Genomic DNA, 27,053 nt, shown 5'->3' with positions numbered 1-27,053 from the left:
GCATCCCTTTGTGTTAAAGATGCTCACTTTGTCATATGCATTTGGACGATGATCTATGCATTATCTCAGTTCTGTGTTTTCTAGGCTAAATGCTCATTGTCTTTGCGGAAATGCGTTTCTGTTGTTGTCTTGACTCAATATAATTGATCATAATGCTCTAAACTGACTGTCTGTTTCCTTTTCCTCTTTATCTACTTGTGCCAATACAGACTTTAAAGGTTTCTTCGCAGACGAATTTTCTCTCTCGAGCATGGTGGTATCCGATATTTTATTTCTTCGAGAAGAATGTGCAAGGCTCTGTTCCTTGCAGCTTTTCCTGGCCAATATCTTGGCCTCCCAGCTGCTTCAAATCTTCATGCAAAAAGTATTCACGGGTTCAGAAGACAGGAGAGGACAATGAAAAATCTACCTGAAGAAACGAAGGAAAGCTTTTGCTCTGTAGTTTTTTTCTGTTCTCTTTTGTTTTGTTTTTTACCAAAACATTAATGCTGTAACCAAAGTTCTTAAGAGGACTCTACTGTAACTGAAGAAGTGGACCAAGCTTCTGTGCAATTGATTGAAGAGACAATTATAGACACATATATATTGCCATTTCAGATGTTTTCTTATCAGGCTGTACAGACCTATTCTACTCCTCAGTGCTAATGAAATGCACCACTGATGGGATTTTTTTTTATTAAAAAAAATGGAGCAGGACTTTGCTTTACTAACGAGATAGAGGTGCCAAAGACTACAGTAACACTTTCATTACTAACTATCACTCATCCACAGAAGCACCCAAAAGTCTCATCTTCAGAGTTCTGGAGTGCATAAGGGCAAAAACATGCTCAATTGTAAAGGCACGATATTGGCGTATCAAGGTATATAAAAAAATAACACAGTAGTGGGAAGTGGTTTGTTGCATTATTCTTGCTAATGAAGGTAAGGCCTTTGCATGACTGGTACAGCTGGAAGCGAGTCTGACTTTTTTTACACACTGGGGGTATGAATATCTTATGACCCTAAAATATTGCTTACCACTATTAACTCCCGTGTATTCTACTATATACCAATTTTTACATTTTTATTAGTAATTTTATATTTAAACTGTTGTGCTACCTGATGACTTTGCTAATTAGAAATAGCTGCTAACATCAGAGGTCAAGGAGCCTAAAATTTTATTTTTAATAAGGGACACAGTTTCAAAAATCTTTAATTACAGTTGACCTTGTGTATAGCTATACAGTGCCTATCAGTGTATGTACATGCATATACACACAAAAGCACACACTAAACGAAGTTATTTACTGGGAAGAGTGATCATAGAGTTCTTCATGCAGGTGAAAGTCCCACAGCTCTCACCTGCTTGAGGAATGGAAGGCCAGGTCCAAAATGAGGCTACACTTAAAATTTAATTTTTAATTTTAGTAGCTATTTCTTGCTGAAGCTGTGTAGCAAGTTTGCTTGGGAGCCATAGTTCTGCATTGAATTTTTTTTTTTCTTTGCCTGTTGGCACATGTTTCTGTGACTTTACTCTGAAAGGAAAACCCTCCAAACAAAAACATGCCAAGGTAAATACCTGCAACAGCAGCGTTTCTTCAAGTATAACCAAAAACCCTTTCATATTAAATTACACTGCTGTAGAACTCACATGTAGGTTCCTTTTTTCCCCAGGGTTTCAGTCCAGTTAAAATGTCTAGTTTAAACAAGTTGTCTGAGAAAGTGGGAAATTAGCATCGGGTAAACACGTAACAAAACCACAAATTAACTGCTACCAGGTTCTCGTTGGTTTATGTTTTGTATTGTTGGGAAAGCAAAGAAGAAAATTAGCATACCATGTTTAACCATTTTTATTCTGGATTAATTTCTGCAGTTAATTCAATATTGTTTTCCAATTTTCAGTGAAACCTGATGCAAAAATAAAACTGCACCAAGTGTTGAGGTGATACTAATATAAAGGAAATGCTGCTTAATATTAAGAATGTCTTGAATTGACTGACAAGTGTGAACACAATTTAAATTATGACAACTTCCTTTTAAAAAGTTCAGTTAAAGTTATAAAATGAAATAGTATTAAAATATGATTTGTTTTTTTCAGCTAAGGGGATCATTGCTCTTGTTGTACATGAGTATTTTTGTGCATTATCAAAATAATACAATAAACAATGTTCCTTACATCCCTGGTAAAACTTAGCTAAGAAAGAAGTTCTGCTGATGTTTGGTTTTGTTATTTAAAATGAGCTTAGACTCTGATAACATGCCCCTGAAGTTGTGTGTGTATGGGCATAACTATGCTTCCATTTGCTTGCTCCTAGCAGACTGCGAACAGCTAAAAAGCCAGTATCAAACACTTATGAGTCTTTTTTCTCTGTCATATAAATGAGTCTGTTCAATGTCAGTCAGTAAATCTCCGAAGATAACTTGTTATATTAGTACTACTATATAGAGCATAATTTTTTAAAGATTAAATCTAAGCTTTGTGATATCCTAAATATGGTCATGTTAAGCCACCTGTAGTAATACTGTCTTTAGGATTTATGAACAGATTTCATTATTGGTAACCATACCTTGAAAATTAACATGATTAGAAGCCTTACAGGAAGAGCCTAAACAGTGGTTTTCATCTGGTGGCTGAAAAATAAATACTTAGGTAGTCTAGATAGCTAATTGCATAACCACCACCGTGTCTCAGTGGGATTTCTGTAATATATCTGCAAAGTAGAACTTCGTGCAAGATGAGGTGTTTTGGGGTTTTTATGATTATTCTTATTTCTGGAAGGAAAAAAATGTGAGTGCAATAGAACCAAGTGAAAACTCTGCTTTCGTGGGGCCACTTGGGCTTTCCTTATACTGCTGAATTTGATAGAAACTTCTGTTGTAATACAAAAGGAAAGTTTAAGTGGCAGCTCTAGCTTAAAATACTTGATTCCTGTTCTGGCTCAGCCCTTCCATAAGTGCTTAATATTTCTCCGTTGTATCCAAGCCCTCAGAAGGGGGTGTGTGTGGGGAGGGGTAGCAGAAAGCACCAATTCTCTATTCTCTCAATAGCTTTTAATTGCTTTTGCAAACTTGGATGGTATAGTTGTATTTGAAGATTGTTTAGACCTATATATAGGGTGATGAAATGGGGTAAGTAATCATACATGCTGATTCTTACTGCTATAGTAGTTTATCTAATACAAACCACAACTGCTTCATGAAAATTACTAATTTTAAGATCTTACTGATTGTTGTATATTAATACCATGAAGCTGAAAATATAGTTTCATCCTAAGAGGAAAAAGGATTGCAGTAGGTAAAAAGGAGAAACTTGAACTTAAGCCTACAATCAAATTATTAGTACATTTTTTGGACTGTATATGCCCAATGTTTTGCAACCTGTCATTACTTATTTTTTCCTAGTTACAATATTTCTTATAGGTGTCATATGGGCTGCACCTGTACTGTGACTGTAACATGCTCCTTCTCTCTGCTGAAGAGCATTTACATGTTGAACTTTCCAGACATTTCAAGAAACCCAAACCCAAGAACTAAACTCTACACTTGTACACCTGGCATATCAGTATGACTTAGTTGCCTTGTGTTTATGAAACAAGCTTTGTGAAATGCCTCATCTAAATTTAAACCTGGATGTAACAGGTTAACTTTAAGGATTTAAAGAAATGTACTCCTAAGTGGTCATGCTATAGATGTTTAATTTTAATGCTAGAAATGATTAACATATACTTGAAACCACTGTAAAAGGACACTTTTTTTTCTGGTATGTGCTTAGCACTCCCATGTGGTCATAAGTGGTACTATGTATTAGCCGTCCTTCATTGCAGTTTTCTTGGAAAGATTGCTACAGGTGGGGTAGTAGCAAAAATAGCTGTGCTAAATGTTGCTATGAACTCAAGTACTGCATTTGCTTCCCTCCTTAAAGGGTGAGGGAGAAGGAAACTAAAAAAAAAAAAAAAATCAAGACTGTATATGGTAAGATGCACTACCTTCATGTAATAGAGAAATAAGTTCAGTAACAGAGAAAGAACTGGGAAGTCTTCTAAGATATGAGAGAGCAATCTCTTAATTGGATTATTGCAAATCCACTTACCAGTGTCTTAAATCGGAATCTGTTCAAGGTATGGCTTTCTCCCATCATTAGTATCTGGCTAGACAGTTTATGGTAAGTTGTTTGGTACTGACCCGAATTCTCTTGCTCAGTTCAGTAGATGTGAAGTATGATTTACAGTTCTAGAGACAGGTCCATAAACTGCAGTGCAAACTGAAGCCTTTCCATTTACTTTAAATGAACTTTTCCTTAGCTCTTTGTTTTGTTTTTTTTTTTTTTTAACTTATAAACCTTGAATCTTAAAGATTCATGAGGTAATTTTGAAAACATGTCCAATCTATCAGATGCACTGAAACCATTTTTCCTTACTAGTAGACTTAACTACTAGTGAAGTTAACTAACTCCATTGTCATCTTGATATTTTTACAATACCCATGTTTTGGACTTAGCCAGAACTCTTCTATGAACACACAAAATTAGAGTGATACTGTAAGGTTGAACACTTCTGAAACGTTCTATACAAGCCACTGTAAAATCAACATCTTAAATTCAGTTACTGAGGAAAGGGATCTTAAAAGTAAATACTTCTGTTGGGCTCCACTCAAATGAGTGCTGCTGCTTAAGTGCACATGCTTATAAGAAAACCTTCATATGCTACTTTATTATGCTTCCCAGTGTCCAAAAAGAAGTGCTGTGAAACAGGACAGAGGCTTTTGTTCTAGTATTTACAAGAAAAAGAAAGACAGATGAAAACAAAGTAGTAGATGGTGATCATATATTGCTTTTTACATGAAATTGAGCTAAAACTACACCTAACTTCTAAGTAATGTAGAAATAAATTGGTTTTTGTGTAATAGTGCTGAAAAAAAAAAAGCCTTTAAGGAAACAGGCAGTGTTAAGTACTTCATTCTGCAGTACAGCTGTGTATCTGTGCTGGTTCTCATCCATAACTTAGAGTGTAAATATAAAACCCAACTCTGAGAGATGCTTGGAGATTTTAAAATACTTAAATATAATTAGCAATTTTTTGTAAGTTGTTCCTTCAAACTCTCACTAATGGCTTCTAAAACAAGAACAAAGTGCTGCAATGCTTAAAACATAGTGAAGCTTTTTCTAGTTGGCTTAAGTTTCCATGGATTTAACTGTATGATTAAGTCTTATTAACCTAGAAAGTAGCACACGAGAATGTCAGGCTAGGTACAGATAGCTTATGTATTGTAGGGAAACATTCTAGTTCTGAACTCATCTTTCCAAACAAAACACTCAATACCTGAATGATGTTTTAAGATGGAGTGACAATACTGGGCAGTCTCTAATGTGTATCTAAAATACTGGTGTTGAAGATTCCTTCTCTCCTAATGTAAATTGGTGATGAAAAACTCAGGAAGATTTGAATTGTTTTCAGTGAAAATGTTCTAATTACAAAGGATTTGGAGTTTAGCAAGGAGTTAGCAGTTTGTTTTCTGTGGCTCTTTGCTGTGCACTAACCTTTAAGATGCAAACTAGGTAGGAGAGAAGAGCAAAGCAGCTCTTGCTGGAAGGAGCAGTGTGTGACTTTTGAACTAAAATTATATTGACTGCATGCTACCTGCAGTCTTATCTGTACTATAGTTGAAAAAAGATGCTGTATTATACTATTATACTTAGTGTTCACACTTCTTCAAATTATTCTGTAGTGGTTGGCCCAGTCCTTCCCCTAGATGAGGAGTATTTTTGTCCTTTGCTTGCTGTATGGTTGAACATAACTGGTTTTAGTTCTGGTAAATGCCAATGAAAAAAAAATGTAGATCCATTGTATGCAGTGCCTAAGATGTTTTTAAGGAGTCTATGCATGGGTTTCTTCTAGGAGAAATACTCTTCTTTAAAACCAGGCCTGTATAATTATGTCAGCTCTTGCATTTGCCCTGAGCATAGCAAAGTTTTTAGGATGTTAGCATTTGTGACACTGCAAAGAATTACTACAGAAGAATCTCATTTGTGCCAATTGAGATGACTTTTCACAAAGTAACTTTGCTGAATATTTGACTTTTGGTTTTGGTTTCTTTGGGGGAAGGGGTTTATTTGGTTTGGTTTTTTGGTTTTTTGTTTTTTTTTTTTAATTAAAAGAAGAAGCAGTCAAAAACTAGTCTGAAGTAAAAGCATCTTGAGCAGTTGGGTACCCAGGCACCGTGCAGGCACATGTGTGCAGAGAGGGGCCCCTGTGGCATGTGCAGTGTTGGATTCAGTACAGAGGCTTCTCTGGGAAGGTGAACTAGGTTGTACTTACGTAGTAGGCTGTGAGCCGTCTTTGCTTGTCATTTTGAGCTCCTTTAAGACTGAGAGCACAGTACCAAAGGTGGCAATAGCTAAAACGTGTAGTGAAGGTCACTTGCAAATCAGAAAAGTATGAAAGGGCTGAAAAGGCAGATCTCTGTAAAACCAGTCATTGGAGAGCTGTGTTCTAATTCAAGGGAGCATAAAATTTGGAGTTACTTCAAGCATGTGAGTTCCATTTAAAATGAATGGATCTGTTTGCTTTTTAAATTACTGGGGTTTTTTTCATTAGAGATGATAGGAGCGCTGAGAATATCAAGAGGAAGTTATCTCCCTGCTTACTTTTACCTTTACCATTGAAGTGTTTGTGTATGAACAATATTACCAAACTCCAACCCCTCTTATATTTTGACCAACTTGTTATGAGTGCTTTATTTCTTTAAAAACTGAGTTTGCATTCCACTTTTTTCATAATTTGTTGCCACTCAAAATGCTGCTTACACTTAAGCCTGTGCTGATCTGGGCTCCTGACTCACTATGTCTGCCTCTTCTAAATGGCTCAATACAGAAGAGTAGGATTTACATTTAAGAAGACTCCATAATTAACTCTAAAGCCAAAAGGCATTCTTGTCAGACACATCTTTGCACAATTTGAGACTTGAAAGTATTTTTAAATACAAAACCTAACATGCTAGGACATACTTTGGTTTTTTTCTCTCAGGAATCAGTTCTTGCTCTTTAAATGTTCAGTATGTTTGTTTGTGTTTGTTTTCCTGATTCAGGAAAGCATGTGTGAGATGTGAAAAAGATGAGTTCTGGCAGCTTCGTGAAGTCAGGGTCATACCAAGGAACCTGAAAGTAAAAGCAGAAATAATGGTCTGATGGCTGATGTTCTCGTGCTTTCCATGTGACTTTGAGAACTGTAAACACTTCTGTAAAAACACTGCAGGAGACTTTGCTTTTAACTGCAACATGTTTTCATACTCATTGGCTGACAGCTTTTCTTGCATGACTTCTCCTAGGCTGAATCTGTAGTTCTGTCCATAGGTTGGAGCTATATATCCAACCTTGGAAAAATTAGGCAAGAAAAGCTGTTGGCTGCTGAGGAACCCTGCCTGGTAATGTAGGAATGCTGTAATGCGTGCACGATAAGGAGCTAATAAATGGCAGGGGTTTATGGCTTTAGGGTCCAGTTCTGCAAACACTGCACAGCATAATGCTACAATAACAAATGATAATACTTAAAGACCTTTTGTGCTGTAGTTTCCACTAATGTTTGCAAACTGGGCCTCATTTTCACATAAATTGTTCACAATTAGCAAGAGTTGACTTTTATCTTGTGAAACTTTCAGGATGACACTTTATAGCTGATGTCAGCTATTTTGGTTAGGTAACTGTGAGTGTTGTGGTTTGCTGTATGCGTGCAAGAGAGACTTAGAGCTAGAGTTGTGATTTGTAAGATATTGCAATCTGTTCACTATATAAAAATAAAAAAGAAAAACAAACCCCAAAAAACCCTATTGCACTAGCTGTACTTTAAAAAAGCAATAACATGAGCATCTTTTAGCTTTTGTCTCCAAAGGTGCTATCTGTCATGATCATTTGCATTGTTGACCATGAATTTGGTAAAAACATGTTAAAGAAGTTGTCTTATGTCGTTTAGTTGGCACATACAAGTAGAAATTTTTTGTGGTCAGCCTGTGTACTGACAAATGCAATACTTTGGACTACTTACATGACCACCCATACCTTTAAAAATCAGAAACCTATATCCATTTATGGTGCTAATGATCTCAAATATTATTAAGAGCTGGTATTCTCTTCTTACCCATGAACACTAAGGAAAGCTGTTTTGACATCTTTTCAATAAAGCAAAATTTCTCTACATTTTGAGCCTGTTCCAGATGCTTTTAATATAAATGACCCTTTTCTATTTCTATTTTATATAAAAACTGCAAACAAAGTAAGTATTTTAATGCAGGAAAACATTAGAAGTGTATATGTTGGTCTAAACTACATGTCCAAGTCTAAGTTTTCATACATTCTTAAGATAGCTAGTCTTCTGAAACTCAGCCTGAAATACAAGAGTTGTGTTGGCAGGATTAAGGTGCAAGCTAGTAGTTTAAAGAAAATCGTCCTCTGGCTTCATCATCATTGTTGAAGCCTCAGAGACAGAGAGGATGTGAAATGCACAAAGCTGCAGCAGGAGAACACCAATTATGCAGGGTAGATCCACCTTTTGCTGAAACTTCAAAAAAACAAACTTGTGAAGGAACATGACCATGTAACCATATCTAAAGAACAGAATTGAAATTTGATGTAATTATCAAGGCTGTTCATTGTGGGACATTATAAAAACCCATGAAAGGATGTTAAACTAGATTATTTAGATTGTGAAACAGCAATGGAACTTTCTAGCTTTGTTTGAAAGCTTCACAAGCAACGTTCTCTTAAGACAAAAAACTCTTGTGCCTTCTGTTGCAGAAGTTATTGTTCTCTTCCCTCCCTGCCTTTGGTTATGAATTTTTTTGTATATAATGAAGGACGATGCACTTCCCAATCTTTTCAGGAGGCATTTTTGGGCAGCAGTACCTACACTTTCTACCCATGGAGAATACCAAGACTCTGTTTCTTTCTAAAGGCCCCTTCCATGTCAACTTGCAGTTGTAAAAGTGCCTGCCTGTGACACATACGGCAAGCCTACTGTAATCAGCTCTGAAATAAATATGCTGTATTTGATATGGACACGTGAACCTGGCAGAGTGGATGCCATGTCCAGGTACACCCTGGTGAGTCAGCAGGGTGCAGCCTGGAACACTGCAGCACATTCCTCTGCTCTAAAGTAGTTGTGCTCTGAGGTTTTGGTCCCTAAACTGTTCTCTTTCATATACTGTAATAAGTTCTCTTGAATCACATACACCTTGCATGTCAAGGAATATGGGCTTGTAAAAGATCTATTTTATGGAACTTCTGTGTCAATGCAAAGAATATTCCATGGCTAAAGTAACTTAATTTAAAGAAACCCGTCATCTGAGATAAAATCAGGGTGAGCTGCTGGGGGTTTTCTTGAGTGAAGAGGGATAATCTAGTAGCAATAGTCTAGTTTGTGTCTTGCTACTTGTCTCAGTGCCTGCTTTAATAGTAGGACACTTGGAAGAGCCAAAGATAGAACAAAGTCATCCGTAACAGTCCTAAGCCACGTTGAAATATAACTTTCCTATCTCTTAATTACTAGATACTTCAGAGAAAAAGGGCTTTTTTTTTTTTTTAATTTACCAAAAAAAAAGTGCAATATTTACAGAAATAGAAAGAGATAAATGGCTGCAGGTTTGAATGCCCTGCAAAAAACAAAGCCTTTGCGAGCATGTGACATGCACTTGACTGTGTTTTTTTAGCCTTAGCATTTGCTCTGTTACAAAAACATGTTTCAGTGCACTAGTCTAACTCAGAGATTTCAAATATTTTCAATATTCTTTTGGCAAGGAGAGTGTTTTTTAATGAATAAAGTGCCTGTGGAAATAAAAATCCAAAAGTTGCCTGCAAATGTAAATAAAGCATATAAAACCACCGCCCATACTTGAAGAGAATGGGTGCTAACTCAGTAACTGTAGTAACTCAATAGCTGCTCAATAGTCATAAACATTGATAGGATTCAAAGTTCGAGAAAAGAATATTATGTTTCTTTTGAGAGTTTACTGTGTTAATTAAATTTCTACTGTTTCTGCTTGGGCCTTAACTCTGTAACTTAGTTATCTTTAAAGAGAAATAAGTTCCTTTGAACTATTCCATTTCAAATGCTTGTTTTAATGACAGTCTTTACTCTGATGGGGATTTTTGTTTGTTACATGGAGGGGTTTTTTACCTGTTAAAAGTAAAGTCACCAAATGCTTTGATTACTCAATTTGAGGTAAAAGAGTTTGAAGAATGGTTTTTCCTTAAATGCAGAATTCAAGGGAGGGTGGGTTTTTATTACACTGCTACTAGGACTGAGGAGGAATGATTTCCATGGGAAGCATTATAGTGCTAAAACTTGTATATGTAGTTATTTGGGGTAAGCAGAATATTAGTACATGCGTATTGTTTTGCTGTTGATTTTATGCTCTATAAAGAGGCTATTTAGTACTAATTTAAATTGAAAAGTGGATTTTAATGTTGCAATAGCTATTATTTTAACGTGAAACATCTATTTATGTACTGATATGCTAGAGCAAAATATACATTTGATCATTAACTTCATTTAAAAGTATGAAAGTAATCTTATTTTTATCAAAATTAATGTGGAATTTAATCTCTGGACAAGCTTGAATTGGTCATAGACCACTGAAACCAATCTTTCAATTGCATACAGAAGGAAGGCAGGCTTTTTTTTTTTTTTTATCTAGTGTAACTTCTTGACTAGACTAAGAGGGAAGGGAGACTAGATTACTGTTCTATAAAGAAAATGGGCAAAACCAGTAGTGTGTTTCAGCTGTGCTGAATAGCTTAGCTTCTTATTTTCACACTGTAGAATTTAAAATTTTCTTGAGACTCAGATTTAAGATGTCTTTAGTTCAGCTAAATTTTCACCTGTTCTTTTTATATTTTTTCTAGTAGTTGCATTTTATTGGTGTACGTTGTAATTAACCACTGAATTTCTGCCAAATATATAAAAAAATGCATTCTGTTCTGCTAATTTAAATCTATGTTCTTAGTTTAATCCATGGCTAGTAAAATGTCCATTTGCTGTTTAGATTAAAGAGACGGTTGCCTTAATTGTTTGGAGGAAAGCTGACCTTGACCATTTGAAGCTTTATGTATTTCTAAAATTCCTGTAACTTCTGTAAAATTGCAATAAAACCTTTTTAATACAGTTCAGCCACTACTTTATGAGCCACTTGTCACTATCTTTTTGGAATGCTTAACTATTTAAAAAGAAGTTTTTTAACAACACTGTTTATAGTGGATAAGCACCTCTTATTCCCTGCGGTTTTTTATTTTTGGGGGGGGATCACTTTAAAGATGGTGTACTTGTGTCTTGCCCACAGTGCTCTTCTCTTTTGGTGAGGGGGTACCAAGAGCACTTCCTGAAATCACTGATGCTGCAGCAAATGGCTTGGAACACCATACAGCAGCATTTTCATTATCAGATTACCTCTGTAGGGATTACATTTCGTTGTTGATCAGCAGGAAAAAGTGCACCAAGGTGTATTCTACAGAGCGAGGGAAGTTACCCTGAAAACCAGTTGGTGGTAGGTTTGGGTTTTTTGGGGTGTTGAGGTGTTTGTGTGGGGTGTGTGTGGAGGGGTAGTGTCTGTGGGGGTTTTTTGTTGTTCGGTTTTTTGTTTGTTTTGTTGTTTTTTTTTGTTTTATATATTTATTTGTGGGAAAGAACTAAAATTATTTTTTCTCTAAACTTAAAATTCAGGTGTGATGAGCCTCTCTGTGCTGTTCTGCGTTTGCCAAGCAGTTGCTTTAACCTAGAGCTGAGACATGTTTCTGGATTAGTCCTCGGTTATGAAAACAGAACATTTTGGTCTACTACTTAGAACTTCCAGCTTTTCTATTGGGCAAGGGGGAAGAAGGATCATCTGTATTTCCACTAAAAATGGGTGCTTGCAGAAGGAGCGTTTGAAAGCAAGTTCTATGAGGTTGCAGGGAGCACTCTTTTTTTTTGTTTTTCCGCCATTAGCTGAACATGTGTGCTTACGTTTAACGACACCTTTTAAACTTCGCCTCTGTCCAAGCACCGAGCCAGCTTTTGACCGCTGAAGGCGGCGGCGGTACCGGAGCCCGGCCCCGCTCCCCGCCCACAGGCCCGGCGGGACGGGGTCAGGGCGTCGCGGGCCTCGCCTCCTGCCCGCCCCCGCCATCTTAAACCGCTACTCGCCGGCAGCGGGGCCAGCGCGCCGGTCCCACCGCCCGGGGAGATGGCGGCGCCGGGCACGGCGGCTTGGACGTGGCTGCTGCGGCCGCCCACCGCCACCGAGCTGCTGCTGGCGGCCCTGTGCTGGCTCGGCTGCTACTGGCTGCTGCGGCGGCGGCCGCGGGCGCTGTCGGGGCTGCCGCCGGGCCCCGCGCCCTGGCCGCTCGTGGGCAACTTCGCCTTCGCCCTCCTGCCGCCGCCGCTGCTGCGCCGGTGGGCGGTGGATGTGCGGGACTGCGGCCGCGTCTCCCCCGCCTTCTCTCCGCATGTCTTCCTCACCAGCCTCACGAAGATGTACGGCAGCGTCTTCCGCCTGTTCGTGGGCAGCCGCCCCTTCATCGTGCTCAACACCTTCGAGGCGGTGCGGGAGGCGCTGGTGCAGAAGGCGGAGGTGTTCAGCGACCGGCCCTCCGTGCCCATCGTCCTCATGATCACCCACAACAAGGGTAAGCGCCTGGGGGCGCCCCGGCGGGTGTCGCTCGGGGAGCTGCCGTACCCTGATGGATGGCCAGGGCGATGATACCGAGCGGGGCTTGTGGCTGCTGTGCCAAAATTTGTTAATAACTATTGTTATTGTTATTGTTATTGTTAATAACCATTTACTTGCTTTTTGCTCTTAGCGTGTGTCCTTCACCTTACTGCTGACCGAAAGCAGGCAAAGAGAAACTCGCTCTCCCTTGAGGTGGACACACAGCATCCCCGTGAACTGGGCAGTGCTGTGCTGTGCGCCACAGCCCACCTCCGGATGACTGAAATGCCTGATCCCTTTAGCTCTACTCACAGTAAAGGAACCGAGGAGTGGCTGAGGGAGCTAGGGTTGTTTAGCCTGGAGAAGAGGAGGCTCGGAGGGACCTTATCGCTCTCCCAACTACCTGAAAGGAGGCTGTAACCAGGTGGGGGTTGGCCTCTTCTCCCAGGCAACCAGTGGTAGGACAAGAAGACATGGTCTCAAGCTGCACCAAGGGAGGTTTAGGTTGGACATTAGGAAGAAAGGGTGATTAAGCGTTGAAATTGACTGCCCAGGGAGGTGGTAGAGTCACTATCCCTAGTGGTGTTTAAGGAAAGACTGGATATGGCACTTAGTGCCATGGTCTAGTTGACATGGTGGTGTTCAATCATAAATTGGGCTCAATCTTAGTGGTCTTTTCCAGCCTAATTGATTCTGTGACTGGCATTTGTGCAGGGGTTTAAGGAACCACTGGTCTGTCATGTAAGGACTTTCTGATTTTGACTGTGTCAGGAGAAGAAATTTCCAAACTTTGGCAGTGGTACAAAAATGAGTGCTTCCCCAGTTCTTACCAAGGTAGCGATGGCAAAGAGCAGGTTTCTGTGGAGTCCTGTAGCTGTGCAGTCTGTGCTGCCTGTGTGCAAGCTACTGTTGCTGAGATGTTTGCAGGTGTATTATTCTGCTTGTCAGAACTTATTGAGTATATTTGGGTTTGTGGTTTTTTTGTTTGTTTGGTTTTTTGGGTTTTTTTGTTTGTTTTGTTGTTGGTTTTTTGTTTTGTTTTTCAGTGGGTTTTTTTTACAGGTCAAAGGAGAGTTTACTAGCTTTTGCAAGAAGAGGGCATGGAGAGTGTAAATGCACATTGGCAATACTGCAGTTAGAATTTCTTCATGTTTAGTTTTTAGGTCATTATGGATGTCGGTGTTTGTGGAAAACTAATTTTCCATTTCCAGTTAGGAAGTGTAGCCCAGAAGGCTTGTTAGTGTGCTAGCTTGTTGTGAAACTTATCTTTTTTTATTTTTTATCAACTTGTCTCTAATTTGTTGTTGAGTTTTGTGTTTGTTTTTTGTTTGGTTTTTTTTGTTTTGTTTTGTTTTTAGTGAACCAGAATTACCCTTGTAAGGATAAGAGGAAAGCGAGAGACCTAGATCATGTTTATCAAAATGTGATCAGGTACCATTGCTGAACTTGGTTTAAAAAATAAAAAAATAAATTATAAATTATATTGATCTGAGATAGATATTGCTGGCACATTATCATGCGTGAGTATTTTTAGGTACAGTACTTTTAGCAAGAACTGGGGGAGGAAAGGGGAAGAGGAGTTACATAATTTTAGTGGTGCTGTAAAACTGCATGTTTAGGCTCATGGTGGATTTCTTTTTCCTTAAATACTGTGTATTTCGTGTTTCATGTTCTCTGACAGGCTTTTTGAACATGGTGAACCAAGGTTAGCAAGGGCAATTAGCTGCTTTCACTAGTGGATGTTCCAGGGAAGTTGACTGTGTAAGGAGCCTGTTGTCCAGAGCCAGAGCATGCTGCAGCCAAGTCCAGGACTGTGCCTGCCTGTGTTGTGCTGCAGCAGGGACATTACATTGCTTTATGTTCAGTTTTATCTGGAAGGTCACCGTAACTGTGCTCAGGCACGAGGACTGTTACATGAGGGCTGCCCAGTGGTCCATAAAACATCCTGATCTGGTGTGTAGCGCTTATGTTCACTAGTGCAACATGTTGAATTGCCACAGATGTGGGAGTGTTGTAGAATGAACCACAGGGGTGGTGTATTTTGAGTATACAAAGGGAAAAGTCAATGAATGTGGGCAGTGCGGGCTGGGCTGCTGGTTCTCCAAAAGCCAGTGTAAGTTACAGGTGCTCTCACTGGGCTGGCTTGGGTTTAGTGGTAGCATGAAGGAGATGACTGAACATCTGTGATGCTACATTTGTAATAACTACTCTTTTGTCTGTGGTTCATGGAGGAGGGTAATGGGTTACAACACTCAAACTGGAGAACTCTGAAAGTTGGTCTGAGAGCCTCCTGAACATAGGTTCAGGAGTTTGTGGTGAGACTTTACTGCAGGTCAGGACAGAGGCAGTTGTGTTAGTATGTACTAGGAAAGGAAATGATAAAAGCAGGATGATGGGTAACTTCAGATCTGCTGGTCACAACTTGGGTACTACAGCACTGGGACTCTTTGAGTCAGTAAGTGTTCATTTGGGGTTTCTATATCTTCGTTCTATAAGCAAGCTACAGGGTATGAACTTACAGGGCTATTTTCTTGTAAGCTACATTTTCTGTCGTAGTTTTGTCTTTACCCTGAGCTGACCTGCTGGGTATGGTATGGAAGAAAGCAGGGCTTAGCTTTGTGGCTTGATTGTGTGTAACATGCAAATGGAATATTGTGCCGGGGGGAGAGCAAGTAGAAGTATCAGAAATGGCAAATACTGTATTTCAACAACTTGATTAGTAAAGAAGGGAGACCTCCTTGGCTGGATGGGAAGTTCCATGAGAACTTCAGGGAGAAGGTAGAAGTTAAGTCTTAATTGAAGGCTTCTGCACGTACATCTGTGGGAAGAGAAATACTAGACTGGGGGGAAATGTAGGTTTTGATGGTTTTGTTTTAGTAAAGCGTTTTTGTATTTTATATCTATGAGAATGGTAGCAGTGACTCAATCTCTAGAGTGGATGGAGTCTGAGTGGTTGTCTACCATTTTAACCCTGCCCTGTGCACATCCAGATGTGGACATCTGACAACACAGAAGTTAAGTGTTAGTTAAGGTCATGAATTCTGTGTTGGTCAATGCTCCCAGTATTGCAGTAACGCTAAAGCTAGCAGAAAGAAATGGGGAGGAGGGAGGATAAATTAGCTGTTGCCAGAACTTGCTTCTTGTAAGGATTTAAATTTTTTTCATGTAAAAAAGAAGAAAATGAACTCTGGTTCTATGAGTTTGTTGGTTGTATTGAAAGGTTTTCATTATCAGTTTGTTGAATTAGCCTTCTGCGATGAGCATGAAGTCCTGGTTATTCTTGTTGCTTCATTATTGTATTTTCTTCAGGTTTTTGTTTATTTGTTTTATTTTGCTTTAGTTTGTTTGTGGGAGTTTTTGGTTTTTTGGTTAGGGTTGTTTTGTTTTTTTTAAAGAGTAGAGTTGTCTATGCTGGGTACCTTGACTTTTCAGGGGAGGCAGAGATTTTCTTTGAAAACAGCAAAGGACTATTCTGTTAGTGTAGCTTAGTAGTGATCCAGTTGACAGTTTGCTTTCTCCTCTTATCTCTGTTACTATAACTTCATGCTCTTCTTCCTCCTCAGTCTGTCTCCTGTGTTATTCTTTCCCTATTTGCAAATCAGTTATTAGTATTCTACAGCAATTTGGGTTTTCAGGATGTCAGAAAACACCATGGTATGCAGCCACGCCCTGTGCAGGACTGCTGGAGAGACTCTGGGTGTGGGAAGGTGTGTTGTTGCTGTCAGATTTTCTGGGGCACGAGGAGAGTCTTTTTTACATTCAAGACAATAGTTGGTTTTATTTTATGAAAGTATTTGAATCCTAAAACTTACTTTCCTAATGACAGAAAGGGGAACAGATTGTGGATATATAGTCTGGTTTTGAGATATTTGTTGTGGGATAGAAATAGTGATAACTTTGTTTTATTCCAAGAATCCATGTTTCTTTTCCACCCCAGCCACAAACCTTGGAAATGTTGGTTCTTGGCCAAATTCAACCCCAAATATGCCTGGTTTTTCACTTACCCTACTTGAGGGCACCAAGTTAACCATGGAGTACATTAGATATAGCAGGTTGTGTGTTTGTCACCCTGCGGTGTCTTTGGCGTGGTCTTTTAATTCCACAGAAGAGATATTTCTGTTTGTAAGTGAGCAATAGTTATACTTGAAGCTAAGGTATTTAATTTAAATGGTGTTTCATAATGACACAATCATGCAGAACAAGTGCCTGGGGGCATCAAAACTGATGCAGTTTGAGATGCAAATCAAGAAGGTTTTTGCCAAGTGGCTCTGAAGCTGTCTTTACCTTCCCAGTTCGTTCAGAGCATGTGTATCCTTTATTTTTATTACAACTTAAAGAAAAACCTTGCTTGTAATAGAAACGTATGCAAAAAGTATTGAGAAGTTTGTATAACATGAAGGCGAAAAGAAACACAAACTAGATTGTGGTTTAATGTCTTCTATTCTGCTTTGCTGAAGGAATTCCTATCTCAGGACACTGAGGAGAAAAGGCAATAGCTAATCTATGTCCCAGAATAACAGTTCCTAAAAAATTATAATTTGTAATGAAGCATCTACAACACCTCTTCTCCATCCATCTTGCAAAGACTAATAAAACTACTGATGTAACTTCAATATTAATTTAATGGATTGGGAAAAGGAGGAACAAGATTTCCCAAAGCTATTATAAAGAACCTTGTGTTCTTCCTCTAGCTCCTACCCTAGTGCTTGGGATAGATTTATTGTGTATCATTTCCCTCTTTTCTGGGTCTTGGGTTGCAGGTCCATATAATTATTTCTTGTTGAAAACAGGGCATCTTGGTTTCAGAGTCTTCCTTTCTTTTTCAGGTGTTATTTTTGCACCATACGGTCCTGTCTGGAAGCAACAGAGGAAATTCTCTCTCTCAACATTGCGTCATTTTGGAGTAGGGAGACATAGCTTAGAACCTAAAATCATTGAGGAGCTGAACTTCATAAAGGAAGAAATGCTGAAGCATGGGAAGGATTCATTTAATCCCTTTCCAATCATTCGCAACGCAGTGTCCAATGTTATCTGTTCCATGGCCTTTGGCAAGCGTTTTAACTACGAAGATGTTGAGTTCAAGACGATGCTGAAGAACATGGCCCGTGCGCTGGAGCTGAGCGTGAACAGCTACATGATCCTGGTCAACATCTGCCCTTGGCTCTACTACCTTCCCTTTGGGCCTTTCCGGGAGCTTCGGCAAACAGAACTAGATATTACTGCTTTTCTAAAGAAAATAATTGCACAGCACAGGGACACACTGGATGCAGCAAATCCCAGGGACTTCATTGATATGTACTTCATCCACGCGGAAGAGGAGAAGAACAACAAGGAGAGCAGCTTTAATGACGACTACCTATTTTTTATCATTGGTGACCTCTTCATTGCAGGCACAGATACTACTTCCAACACAATACTGTGGTGCCTGCTCTACATGTCCCTTTACCCGGAAGTACAAGGTAAGACTGTTTTTATTCTAGGTGATTTATTCCAGACTGTAAAGCTCTAGATGGATGCTCAGAAACAGAAGCAAACAGCGACAGTGCAGATATCATTTGAAGTGCAAACAATGTGTGTATGTGCAATTTGAAAGGCTGGTATGTAATCAGACATCTTCTATCCTCCTGTGCTTTGAAGATCTCTAGGTTAGTGATATTAAGTACTAAATGACCTTCTAATCTGTGCATTTCTTCTGTTTTGGGGCAAATCTTTTCCAAATAATTCCAGGGAACTTTAGCGTGTTTGAGAAACTTTGGCAATTGTGGCATTCCAGGCATATAGCAGTGATACAAGATATGTAAGATCCATAGTGGTAAGGTTTGCTTTTGTGCCTTCTGAGCAGGGAGGTTGTTGAGCCTAGTGGCAGAGACTGGGGAAGTGAAACACTATCCACTGTAGAGGCAGATCAAATCAGAGACAGTTTAAGCAAATTGGACTTGGCACAAGTGCACAGCACCAGCTGGTCAGTGTCTTTGGACAGGCCTCTCCCCAGGAGTCTTGAGTGGTCGTTCAATGGTCAGCCTTGAGTAGGTGGTTGATGATGGCAGGGGGTGGGAGGGTAAGACACATGGAACACGTGACCCCAAAGAAGTGGCAGAAGGACTTGCTCATTATTAGGGAAAGATGACTGAGGGGAAACCTTATGCTGTCTACAGCTACCTGATTGGAAGATGCTGAGAAGATGAGGGCAGTCTCCCCTGAGGTGTGCAGTGGAAGGGAGAGAAGCAGCGGAGACAGTCTACAACAAGAAAATTCTAATCAGATACTAGGAAAAAAAAACTACCCTGTTGAAGATGGCAAAGGAGTGCAACAGATTTTCCCTAGAGTTAATAGAATCTCTGACTTTAAAAGTATTCAAAACTCAGTTAGTTATGACCCTGAGTAGGCTCATCTACCCTCAGAGTCTGATCTGTCTAGAATAATCACTTCTAAATAGGTTGAGATCATAGTTTATTGCACCAAGTCAACCAGTGTGTTGACCAAAGATTGCACAATCAGTTCAATACGTGGAAGACAGAGTTCACTGGGACAACTGCAAAATAAACTTTTATTGCATAGGCTTATTCTTCTGTTTTTGATGTCTGCATGTTATCACTGCTTGCCTTGATATGCAGTTACATGAATTAGATATATTCTAAATTACACAAATGAGATCTGGAAGAGTGTTTTGTTGGTTTGGGTTTTTTAACCTCTTTCCTACCTGCGTGTTACTGTATGTCTATGTGCTGGTCAATTTTCCTTCTGGTGATCTCTTTTATTGCTTCTCTCCAATTCCACCTTTCCTTATGTGGCTGTTGTTGAGTAATCTAAATAAGCTCAATAGTCTAGAGTGTATCACTTAGCTATGGAATGTGATTCTCTTACTTCTAGTATCCTGTTCCTTATGTATCCTGATTGCCTTGGAGTAAGGTAGGGGCCTCTTTTTTTGACTCTGGTAATGTGTTTCTCTTAAACATATTGACATGTTTTTTTCCCTAAAGAAAATACCTGAATTTTGTAACTTTTAGCAGTAGCAAATGTTGCTTGCAGACATGGAAAGGCAAGCTAAAGGCTATCAGGGAAAAAAATCTGGAATAGCCTTTTTCTCTTTGGAAACCAGTTTTGCTTTTTACATGGAAAAAGAAAAGGATTGGTGTGAGACAATGTGCTGAGGTCATGTGGAGTATTTGTTTTGTTCTGTTCCCTGACTTTGTTTTGGTCCTTAACTTCTGAAGATCTGTGAGATTTTTAAATATGTGAAAAGTTGTGGAGCAGTTCAAATATCATGCTGTTAGTGGAGAACTGCTCAAGTTTGTGGTTTTGCACTTAGCAGTGTGAGCAGCAGTTTGGCTGCTTTCTGTATAGTTCAGCATTTCTTTACTAACTGAACAAATGAGTTGTTTGAGATGAAGCACTGATGTGACATTTGGCATGAGACAGTCTCCTTAATTTTATATTTTTATGTTGAATACTGGGATATGGTGTGTCACTAATAAAAGTAGCAACCCCTCACAAAGAAAATTCTGGAGGGCCATGCCATCAGCAGCACATCTCTTGCTGTATTTTTTAATGTTCCTCATACATGAACTTTTTTGCTAGTGAAACCATTAGGTGGCAGCAGCTGTTCATTGAACCCAGTTCAGGCAGCAATTCTGGATGTTGCTTGGGAAACTGGGACACTTTTTTTTGTGTTGAGCTTTCATTTAATCTTGTGTCACTGCTAAGAGAAAAGAGCAAAAACTCAAGAGTTTCAGCAACCTGGTTGGAAAAGGCAGGCAGGACAACCACAAAGTATTCAGGATACAAAAGGTGAAAATTGAAAACTGACTTATTATTTTTGATTAAAGGTTAGTTTTGAGGTCTCCTCTTTCAAGATTGTCTTTTGCTGTGTAGCCAGATGCCAAGTTACCTGTAAGAGAAGGCATATCATCTTGCATGTACATAGGTGAAGCAAATCTTGCATCTTGGAAACTTCTGTGAAGAGAACTACTTGCATGATGAGTCTTTTGAGAGATGAAAGGGACAAACAAATACTTTGACAGTTTATGCTTCCCATGAACGAGAAAGGAAATTAACTCATTAACTGTTTTTTCCTTTGCAGAAGGGCTGTGTGGGAAAGGAGCATCTGCTGCTGCCTTTTGGGGGAACTGGGAAATAGCTGAGTTCAGGTTCTGTGAATAGAAAGTAAGAAGTGGCAAGAACAAGTTAAATGGCTTCTACACTTGCAGTAACAGCACCAGAATTCCTGCTCCAGAATGAAATGTCTAAAGCAGCTGCATGAAAAGCTTTCCAATCTCTCTGTGTGCAGGCACACACTGCACACACTTCTCTTTTTGTTTAAGGTTTTTAATGCGTGGCAGAAGCTTGATGTTTTCACCATTCAAATTACTGCATATATATATATATATATAATTAACCTCTTAAAGTAAGATTATGGATATATTTGGAATTACCACAGAACTTTTCCTGTACTCTTCCAATGCAGAAGTGTGAGCAATGTCTGTCATCTCAGTAGCTTTATTTTTGACAATTGTGCTTGGTTGTTTTCTTCTTAACTGAGCCTCTTCTTAAAGCTCCTGCTGGCATAATTATTTCAGCTAGGGATCACATCTTGAAGTAATTTTTGAGAAATCTGTGTAAACAATGAAGCATAGACAGATGATATTGGGAAGATGTCTCCTGACATATTGTGCATCTTTTGAATTTCTTGTTTTTCTTGCTCCCTTTGAATAGAGAAGGTTCATGCAGAAGTTGAAGCAGTTCTAGGACGTGACAAAGTTCCCTCGCTTGCTCACAAGGCTCAAATGCCCTTCACAGAGGCAACCATTATGGAAGTGCAGAGGATGACTGCAGTTGTTCCCCTCTCTATTCCTCGAATGGCCTCAGAAACTGCTGGTAAGTGTTTCTAGAGACTTCTTACTTACAGTATTTCTTTTGGGGATGAAGATCTGATGGGACATGTAATGATAATTTACAAAGACCTCATTTATGTGTTAGACCTGTAACCCAAGTACGTAAAATGCCATTTTTAGAGAGTAGGTGGCCTCAAGATACTCCTCTATTTAAGCAGCATATCTGACCTAACATCCTAATTTAGAGCAATTTCTTTTATGTGGATCAGCCTGTATTGACTGATATGCTTAGTTGTAGCTGGCAGCTGAGACTCCACCTTTGTACCTGAAACAGCAGAGTTGTTTTTGGCATTCAGACACAGAGGTCTGAAAACATCAATTTAGAGCAGGTCATTGGTTAAAGGCTTATACCATTGACCTCCACGTATTTTTCCAGCTTATCTACTGCTGAACAATGGCTAAAGCCAGTGTAATTTCAAACCCAGTACTGAATTGATCTTTTTTAATTGTTTTGGCTTCAGGACAGTGAGGTGCAACAAGCTGAAATGAGACTAGTAATTTCAAGACCCTCTTGTGACAACAGTTCAAAACCCATCCCTTTACTGTGCTGGGGCTCTATGACAGCACAGGAGTAAGAGGAAACTGGGTTGCAGCACTTGCATGCTGCAGAGTGCATTTCTTACAATTGCTGCTGCTTTTTCTCTGCAGGGAGCTGTTGGTGTAACTTGATGTCTTTCCAGCTGCTCAGGCCTGTGTGATTCTGACTCAAACAGGGTAGCAGAGATCACCTTTGCCTTAAGCTTTTGCTACATTTGCAACCCACTGCTAGAGATAGATATAATTTTTTATGGCATCCTCTAGTTGTCTTTTTAGTGATATGTTTCCCATGTTTACTTCTAGCAACTTGTCAGATCTCTGTGCTTTTGTTTCAAGTGCTGCAGGGATATACCATTCCTAAGGGCAGTGTGATTGTGCCCAACCTGTGGTCAGTACACAGAGATCCTAACATTTGGGAGAAACCAGATGAATTTCAACCATCAAGATTTCTGGATGAAAATGGGCAGCTAATTAAGAAAGAATCATTCATTCCTTTTGGAATGGGTAAGATAATCCACATGCAGTCATTGGGTGCTGGGGGGGGGTGTTTCAAGTGTAGGGCCTTGGAGGTGTGAGATGTAAAAAATGCACGTAGGACCAACTATAGAACTTATTTTATTATTACAGTTGGTGACTTGCAAAATGGGTTGGGTTCCTAAAGTCTCCAGCTGCCAGGCAGAAAGTATGACTTGTCCTTTGCTAATACTTTTGTTGCAGATGTAAATGCTGTTAATACAAAGTAATACTGATGAGCAGGGCTTAGAACAAAAGATTCAGAGTTCATAGCTTAATAGTAGCTTAAGCCTTTCTGTGTTTGGACTATGGTAGCACAGGAATTACATGTGTGTTAACAAAGGGATCAACTGTGTAAAGCCAGTAACATATCTCTTCTAACTGTTCTTCAGGTAAACGTGTGTGCATGGGAGAGCAGTTGGCAAAAATGGAGCTGTTCTTGATTTTCACAAGTTTAATGCAAAGTTTTACCTTTTTGTACCCTGAAAATGCTGCAAAACCGTCCATGGAGGGAAGGTTTGGTCTGACTTTGGCTCCATGTCCATTCAACATAATAGCTTTGAAGAGATGATATAAAATCAAAAAAGATTTAGCAAAGAAATACTGCACTTTTAAAATCCAACTTTTTTTTGTTTCCATCTCTTGTTTCTTTTTTCTCAGGAAAACACCAACTGCATATGCTTTCACGCTCAGTGATCACTCCATTTAGACTTCTGGAAAGTAAAGATTTTCTTTGTCAGCTGTTGCATTCCACAAACAATCTGACAGCATAGTTTTCAATTTGATATTAAAACTTGCTGGGCTTAAACCCTGTCTATAAGCTATTGCTGTCAGTTTGTCAAATGTTAATTATGGGAGAATGGTCCAAAACATCTGTTAATGCTTTAGCAGATAGTAATTGTAAAAAATTGTAAAAGCAGCACATAAACAATTAATTTACCAAAGGAGTGAAGGACATCGTGTAATATCAAAAGGATTAACAGATGACAGGATGTTAGCATTTTCTGTGTAAAGAAACATTGTAATTGAGCTTAACTAACGACATACACTTTTTGGAAACTACTAAATGACACTTCTATTAACCTTGGAGGATTCTTTCTTGCAAGTAACTGCAAGGTGTAGATAGGATTGAATCAGTCTGGATTCCTCGATTCAAACATACTTGACTATCAGGGCTCACTAAAAACATGTAGGTGCCAACTCTGAAAACCCCAGGTTTGAGGCCACATGGATGCTTGAATATGCCATATTCTCAACATGAAACAAGTGTGCAGCATATGGATGCAGATGTTTTATTTCGGCATATAAATGAGAGCAGAATCCTCTAACAAGAAACAGCAGAAGTCTGTTCTTTCTGGTGCCAAGCAGATATTCAAGATGACATCTGTGCTGCCTCTTGGCATTCACTGTTCTCCCCACAGCAGCAGTGGCTGCAGTCTGGATGAGACCAACACCCACTCATAGGGAAAACCTCTACATGTGCAGTCCTGGACTCAGGGCTTGCACTCAAGTTTTTCATTCACCAGCAGTACGGACAGTACTGCCACAACCTCTACGGCTTTGGGAACTGCACTCTTCAAATATGACTTCACAGTGGCATTAGAAGTGAAGGTCTTATACATTTACCATGGAACAGGAGGGATCTGACAAACTTGAGGTTTGAGTATAATGTCTTTGTTATCTTCCACACGAAGTACAAATATCTAGTTCATATAGTACTACTGTATCAGTACCTTATTCTTTATATATGCAGAATCTTAGTGCTGTTAACCACTGTTAAACCAATGGCCAGGGAAACCTCATGTTAGGTGTTTTGGGACAGGGCAATCAGTCTTGCCTTGTATTTGAAAGATCTTTTAAACACATAAAGTGATCTTTGGGGGGGAATATGTAACAACCTTTAATTATTCTTAATTATTATTAAATCACTTTATACCCCTTTTGATCTAGCAGAATTTCATATCACATGAATTAAGTTCTTATGTACTCTTTTGAAGAAAGTTTTCTCCCCGTCACTGGAGATCTAGAGAAAACTGGGAGTCCTCCTAATGTCAAGTTTACAAGACTGGAATGTTAATTTGACTGTAATTTAGAATTGGGTATTCCATGGCAGAAACTGAACCTAAATTGTAAAAGAAGAATCAACTTTTCAGCTTTAAATTAATGTCTGGTTTTGTCACTTTTAAACTTGAAATTTTATAAGCCAGGTAGTGCCTAACAAAGACTGTAAGATAGTTATTTCGGATTTAAATTAAGGTTTTCTGTTACCTGTTTTGAATAACAGAGTGCCTTAATTTCTGAATTATGTATTTGATTGGTCAGGTATCCCTCTGTTTGTGTGAGAACTTCAAGTTCTTATGTAGGCTAACTTTGGACTTCATAAGCTTCTGTTGAATTTTTTATTAGTATGAAATATTTGAAAACTTAGCACAACAAAAAGTTGAATTTGATACCAATGCTAGTGAACTTGCTCTAAAAGCTGACAGTATTGGAGAATTAAGCACTCATTTCTTTAATTTTGTATTTTCCAATGAATAAATAGATTCTGTACAGTCAGGATTTTTGTCTGAAAAATCCTTAAAATAGTATATGCTTGACTGAGAAGCTAAAATTTAGTGCTGATAATATTTATCTTTCTGTTGAAATGCCTTTTAAGCAACATAATGATGTTGGTGTGCAACTGATCACTTGTACAAAATATCTGTCCTTTTGATCAATGAGGACACATTTGAAAAGCACTTTAGTATTTTATTTTTACATTTTCCAAAGAAAACACAATTTGCATAATCCCCTAGTATGTGAAATTGTACATATTTGTGCTTGTTTTGCCTGCTGAGTTTAGTTTAAAATGTCACCTTTGAAAACTATCCTTTGAAAATTATTCTTCTGCAAATAGTATCTTGAGAATGTGGGTTTTGGTGATACCTGTAATCAAATGCTGCATCGTGTGACAAGCTAAAAATACTGATGCGAAGGTTCAGTCACGTCAGTGTCTGTCAGAATGCAAGATGCCGTTAGAAATTACAATAAAGACTTGCCTTTCATGCCTTCTAGATGCACTGAAATTTTCACAGGATGCCGTCAAAGTAGCTAAACAGTAGCATAAAAGCAGCAAAATCTTTGTGGTTTTCAAAGTGTGTTGCCATCTTTGGCAAACTAAGTAAAATGGTAACAGATTTGGTTTGTGTTTGTAAATGTATCCTCCCCCTCTGTTTTTTAACAGAGGAAGCATATCAAATGCCTTGTTGAAAAATGTATATATAAGTGAGTGGCTGTTTCTGAATGCTGAAAATATCTTTGTGTCTAAAAATTACTTCAGACTTTGCTTCAATATATTTTTATTTTTAATAAAGTAATTCTCAAGTAAGTGTGTGACAGCTTTGCATAGTCCTTTTGATGAGTTCCACTTACTGACTAAGCTTGTGGTGTTTGGCATCTTACAACGAAAGTTTCTGAGTGACAAAATATTACAAAATGTTTTTGGATGAGGAGTGAAGGACGTGGGGGAACAAAGTGAAATTGGAAAAATACACTGCCAGACATATTATGATCAAATGATACAAGGAATGTTTTAAAAACACTCACACAGAATAAAAAGAGAGAGAAGGGTAGAGATGAGGAAGATAAAAGGGCAAATGAGTTGTCACCAGGAGGAGATGCACAGTGTGCAAGAAAGAAAATCTTGGGTGGGAGCTGAGGTGTAGTTTTGTTGGACTCCTGGCATAGAGAGGCATGGAGGGCAGAGAAGGAAAAGGGTGGCCATGGAGAGCCTGGGGTGGAGGACAGAGAGCTGGGGCCTCTGGCCTAGAGGAGGCCCGGTGGAGGGAGGAGATCGTTATATATAGAAGGGAAGACCTGGGAGCAGACAGCTGAAGTGCTTGTGGGGAAGTAGTGAGTCTGAGCACTGGTGTGTGCTGGAAGCTGGGCACTCAGGAGCAACAGCTGTATGTAGAAATTGTGCATCTTATACCCTGGGCTTAGTAACAGGTTACTTGGCATGGTGCTTTTTATTTTGACTTTTGTTTTTGTTTGTTTTTTTTTTTTAAGGGAAATTCATTAGTTACCCACTCAGCTGTCATTTGTATACACAAAGAACAGTAACTCTGAGTCTCTGTCTGAGTAAAGCTGTTCCCACAACCACTTCCTGTGCCTGCCTAACCTACTGTCAAGTGAGGCTGAGTGAGGAAATGAGGAATTTTCTTGCATTGGGCTTTTGGTACAAAGTGCAGAGATATGAGAATCCTCTTATTTTTTTATTTGACTCAAACAAGCTGCTCAATGTTTACCCTGATGCTGACTTAAGTAGAATATGCTGTAATTGCTGTATTGTCAGCTGCTGCTGTTGCTGACTTGAAGTGCTGATTGTTCTGGAGATAAATGAAATACATGGAAAATCAGGTCTGTCTGCATCTGATATGATTTGGCTGTTAGTATTTATAAAGGAAGTAATTTTTTGTTGTT

General features: G+C 39.0%; 2 protein-coding genes across 7 annotated transcripts in view; both read left to right on the top strand.

Moving 5' to 3' along the window:
- The window catches only part of SGMS2 (sphingomyelin synthase 2), a 57,449-nt gene extending 46,320 nt beyond the window's left edge, over positions 1-11,129 (top strand). For all 6 annotated transcript variants that reach the window (XM_051789685.1, XM_051789689.1, XM_051789686.1 and 3 more), the window contains one exon: positions 210-11,129. In XM_051789685.1, the coding sequence (XP_051645645.1) occupies positions 210-413 (204 nt within the window). In that variant the 3' untranslated portion in view covers positions 414-11,129. The remainder of the gene's footprint in view (positions 1-209) is intronic.
- An 873-nt stretch (positions 11,130-12,002) lies between these two features.
- On the top strand, positions 12,003-26,332 carry LOC127472041 (cytochrome P450 2U1). Its single transcript, XM_051789669.1, has 5 exons — positions 12,003-12,628; positions 17,478-18,110; positions 21,364-21,525; positions 22,416-22,583; positions 22,985-26,332. Exons 1-5 carry the CDS (start codon positions 12,187-12,189, stop codon positions 23,161-23,163), a joined length of 1,584 nt encoding a protein of 527 aa, XP_051645629.1. The 5' UTR covers positions 12,003-12,186; the 3' UTR covers positions 23,164-26,332.
- The last annotated feature ends 721 nt before the right edge of the window (positions 26,333-27,053 follow it).

The sequence above is a fragment of the Manacus candei genome, unplaced genomic scaffold (assembly GCF_025592945.1).
Source record: "Manacus candei isolate 608988 ecotype Guabito, Panama unplaced genomic scaffold, ASM2559294v1 h1tg000028l, whole genome shotgun sequence".
Lineage (NCBI taxonomy): Eukaryota > Metazoa > Chordata > Aves > Passeriformes > Pipridae > Manacus > Manacus candei.
This window is presented reverse-complemented; position numbering and strand designations above follow the sequence as displayed.

Excerpts from the sequence above, each read along its gene's own strand:
- LOC127472041 (XM_051789669.1), top strand. The coding sequence starts at position 12,187 with ATGGCGGCGCCGGGCACGGCGGCTTGGACGTGGCTGCTGCGGCCGCCC. Across the intron at positions 18,111-21,363 it reads CCTTTACCCGGAAGTACAAG|AGAAGGTTCATGCAGAAGTT; the intron begins GTAAGACTGTTT and ends CCCTTTGAATAG. Across the intron at positions 21,526-22,415 it reads AATGGCCTCAGAAACTGCTG|TGCTGCAGGGATATACCATT; the intron begins GTAAGTGTTTCT and ends TTTTGTTTCAAG.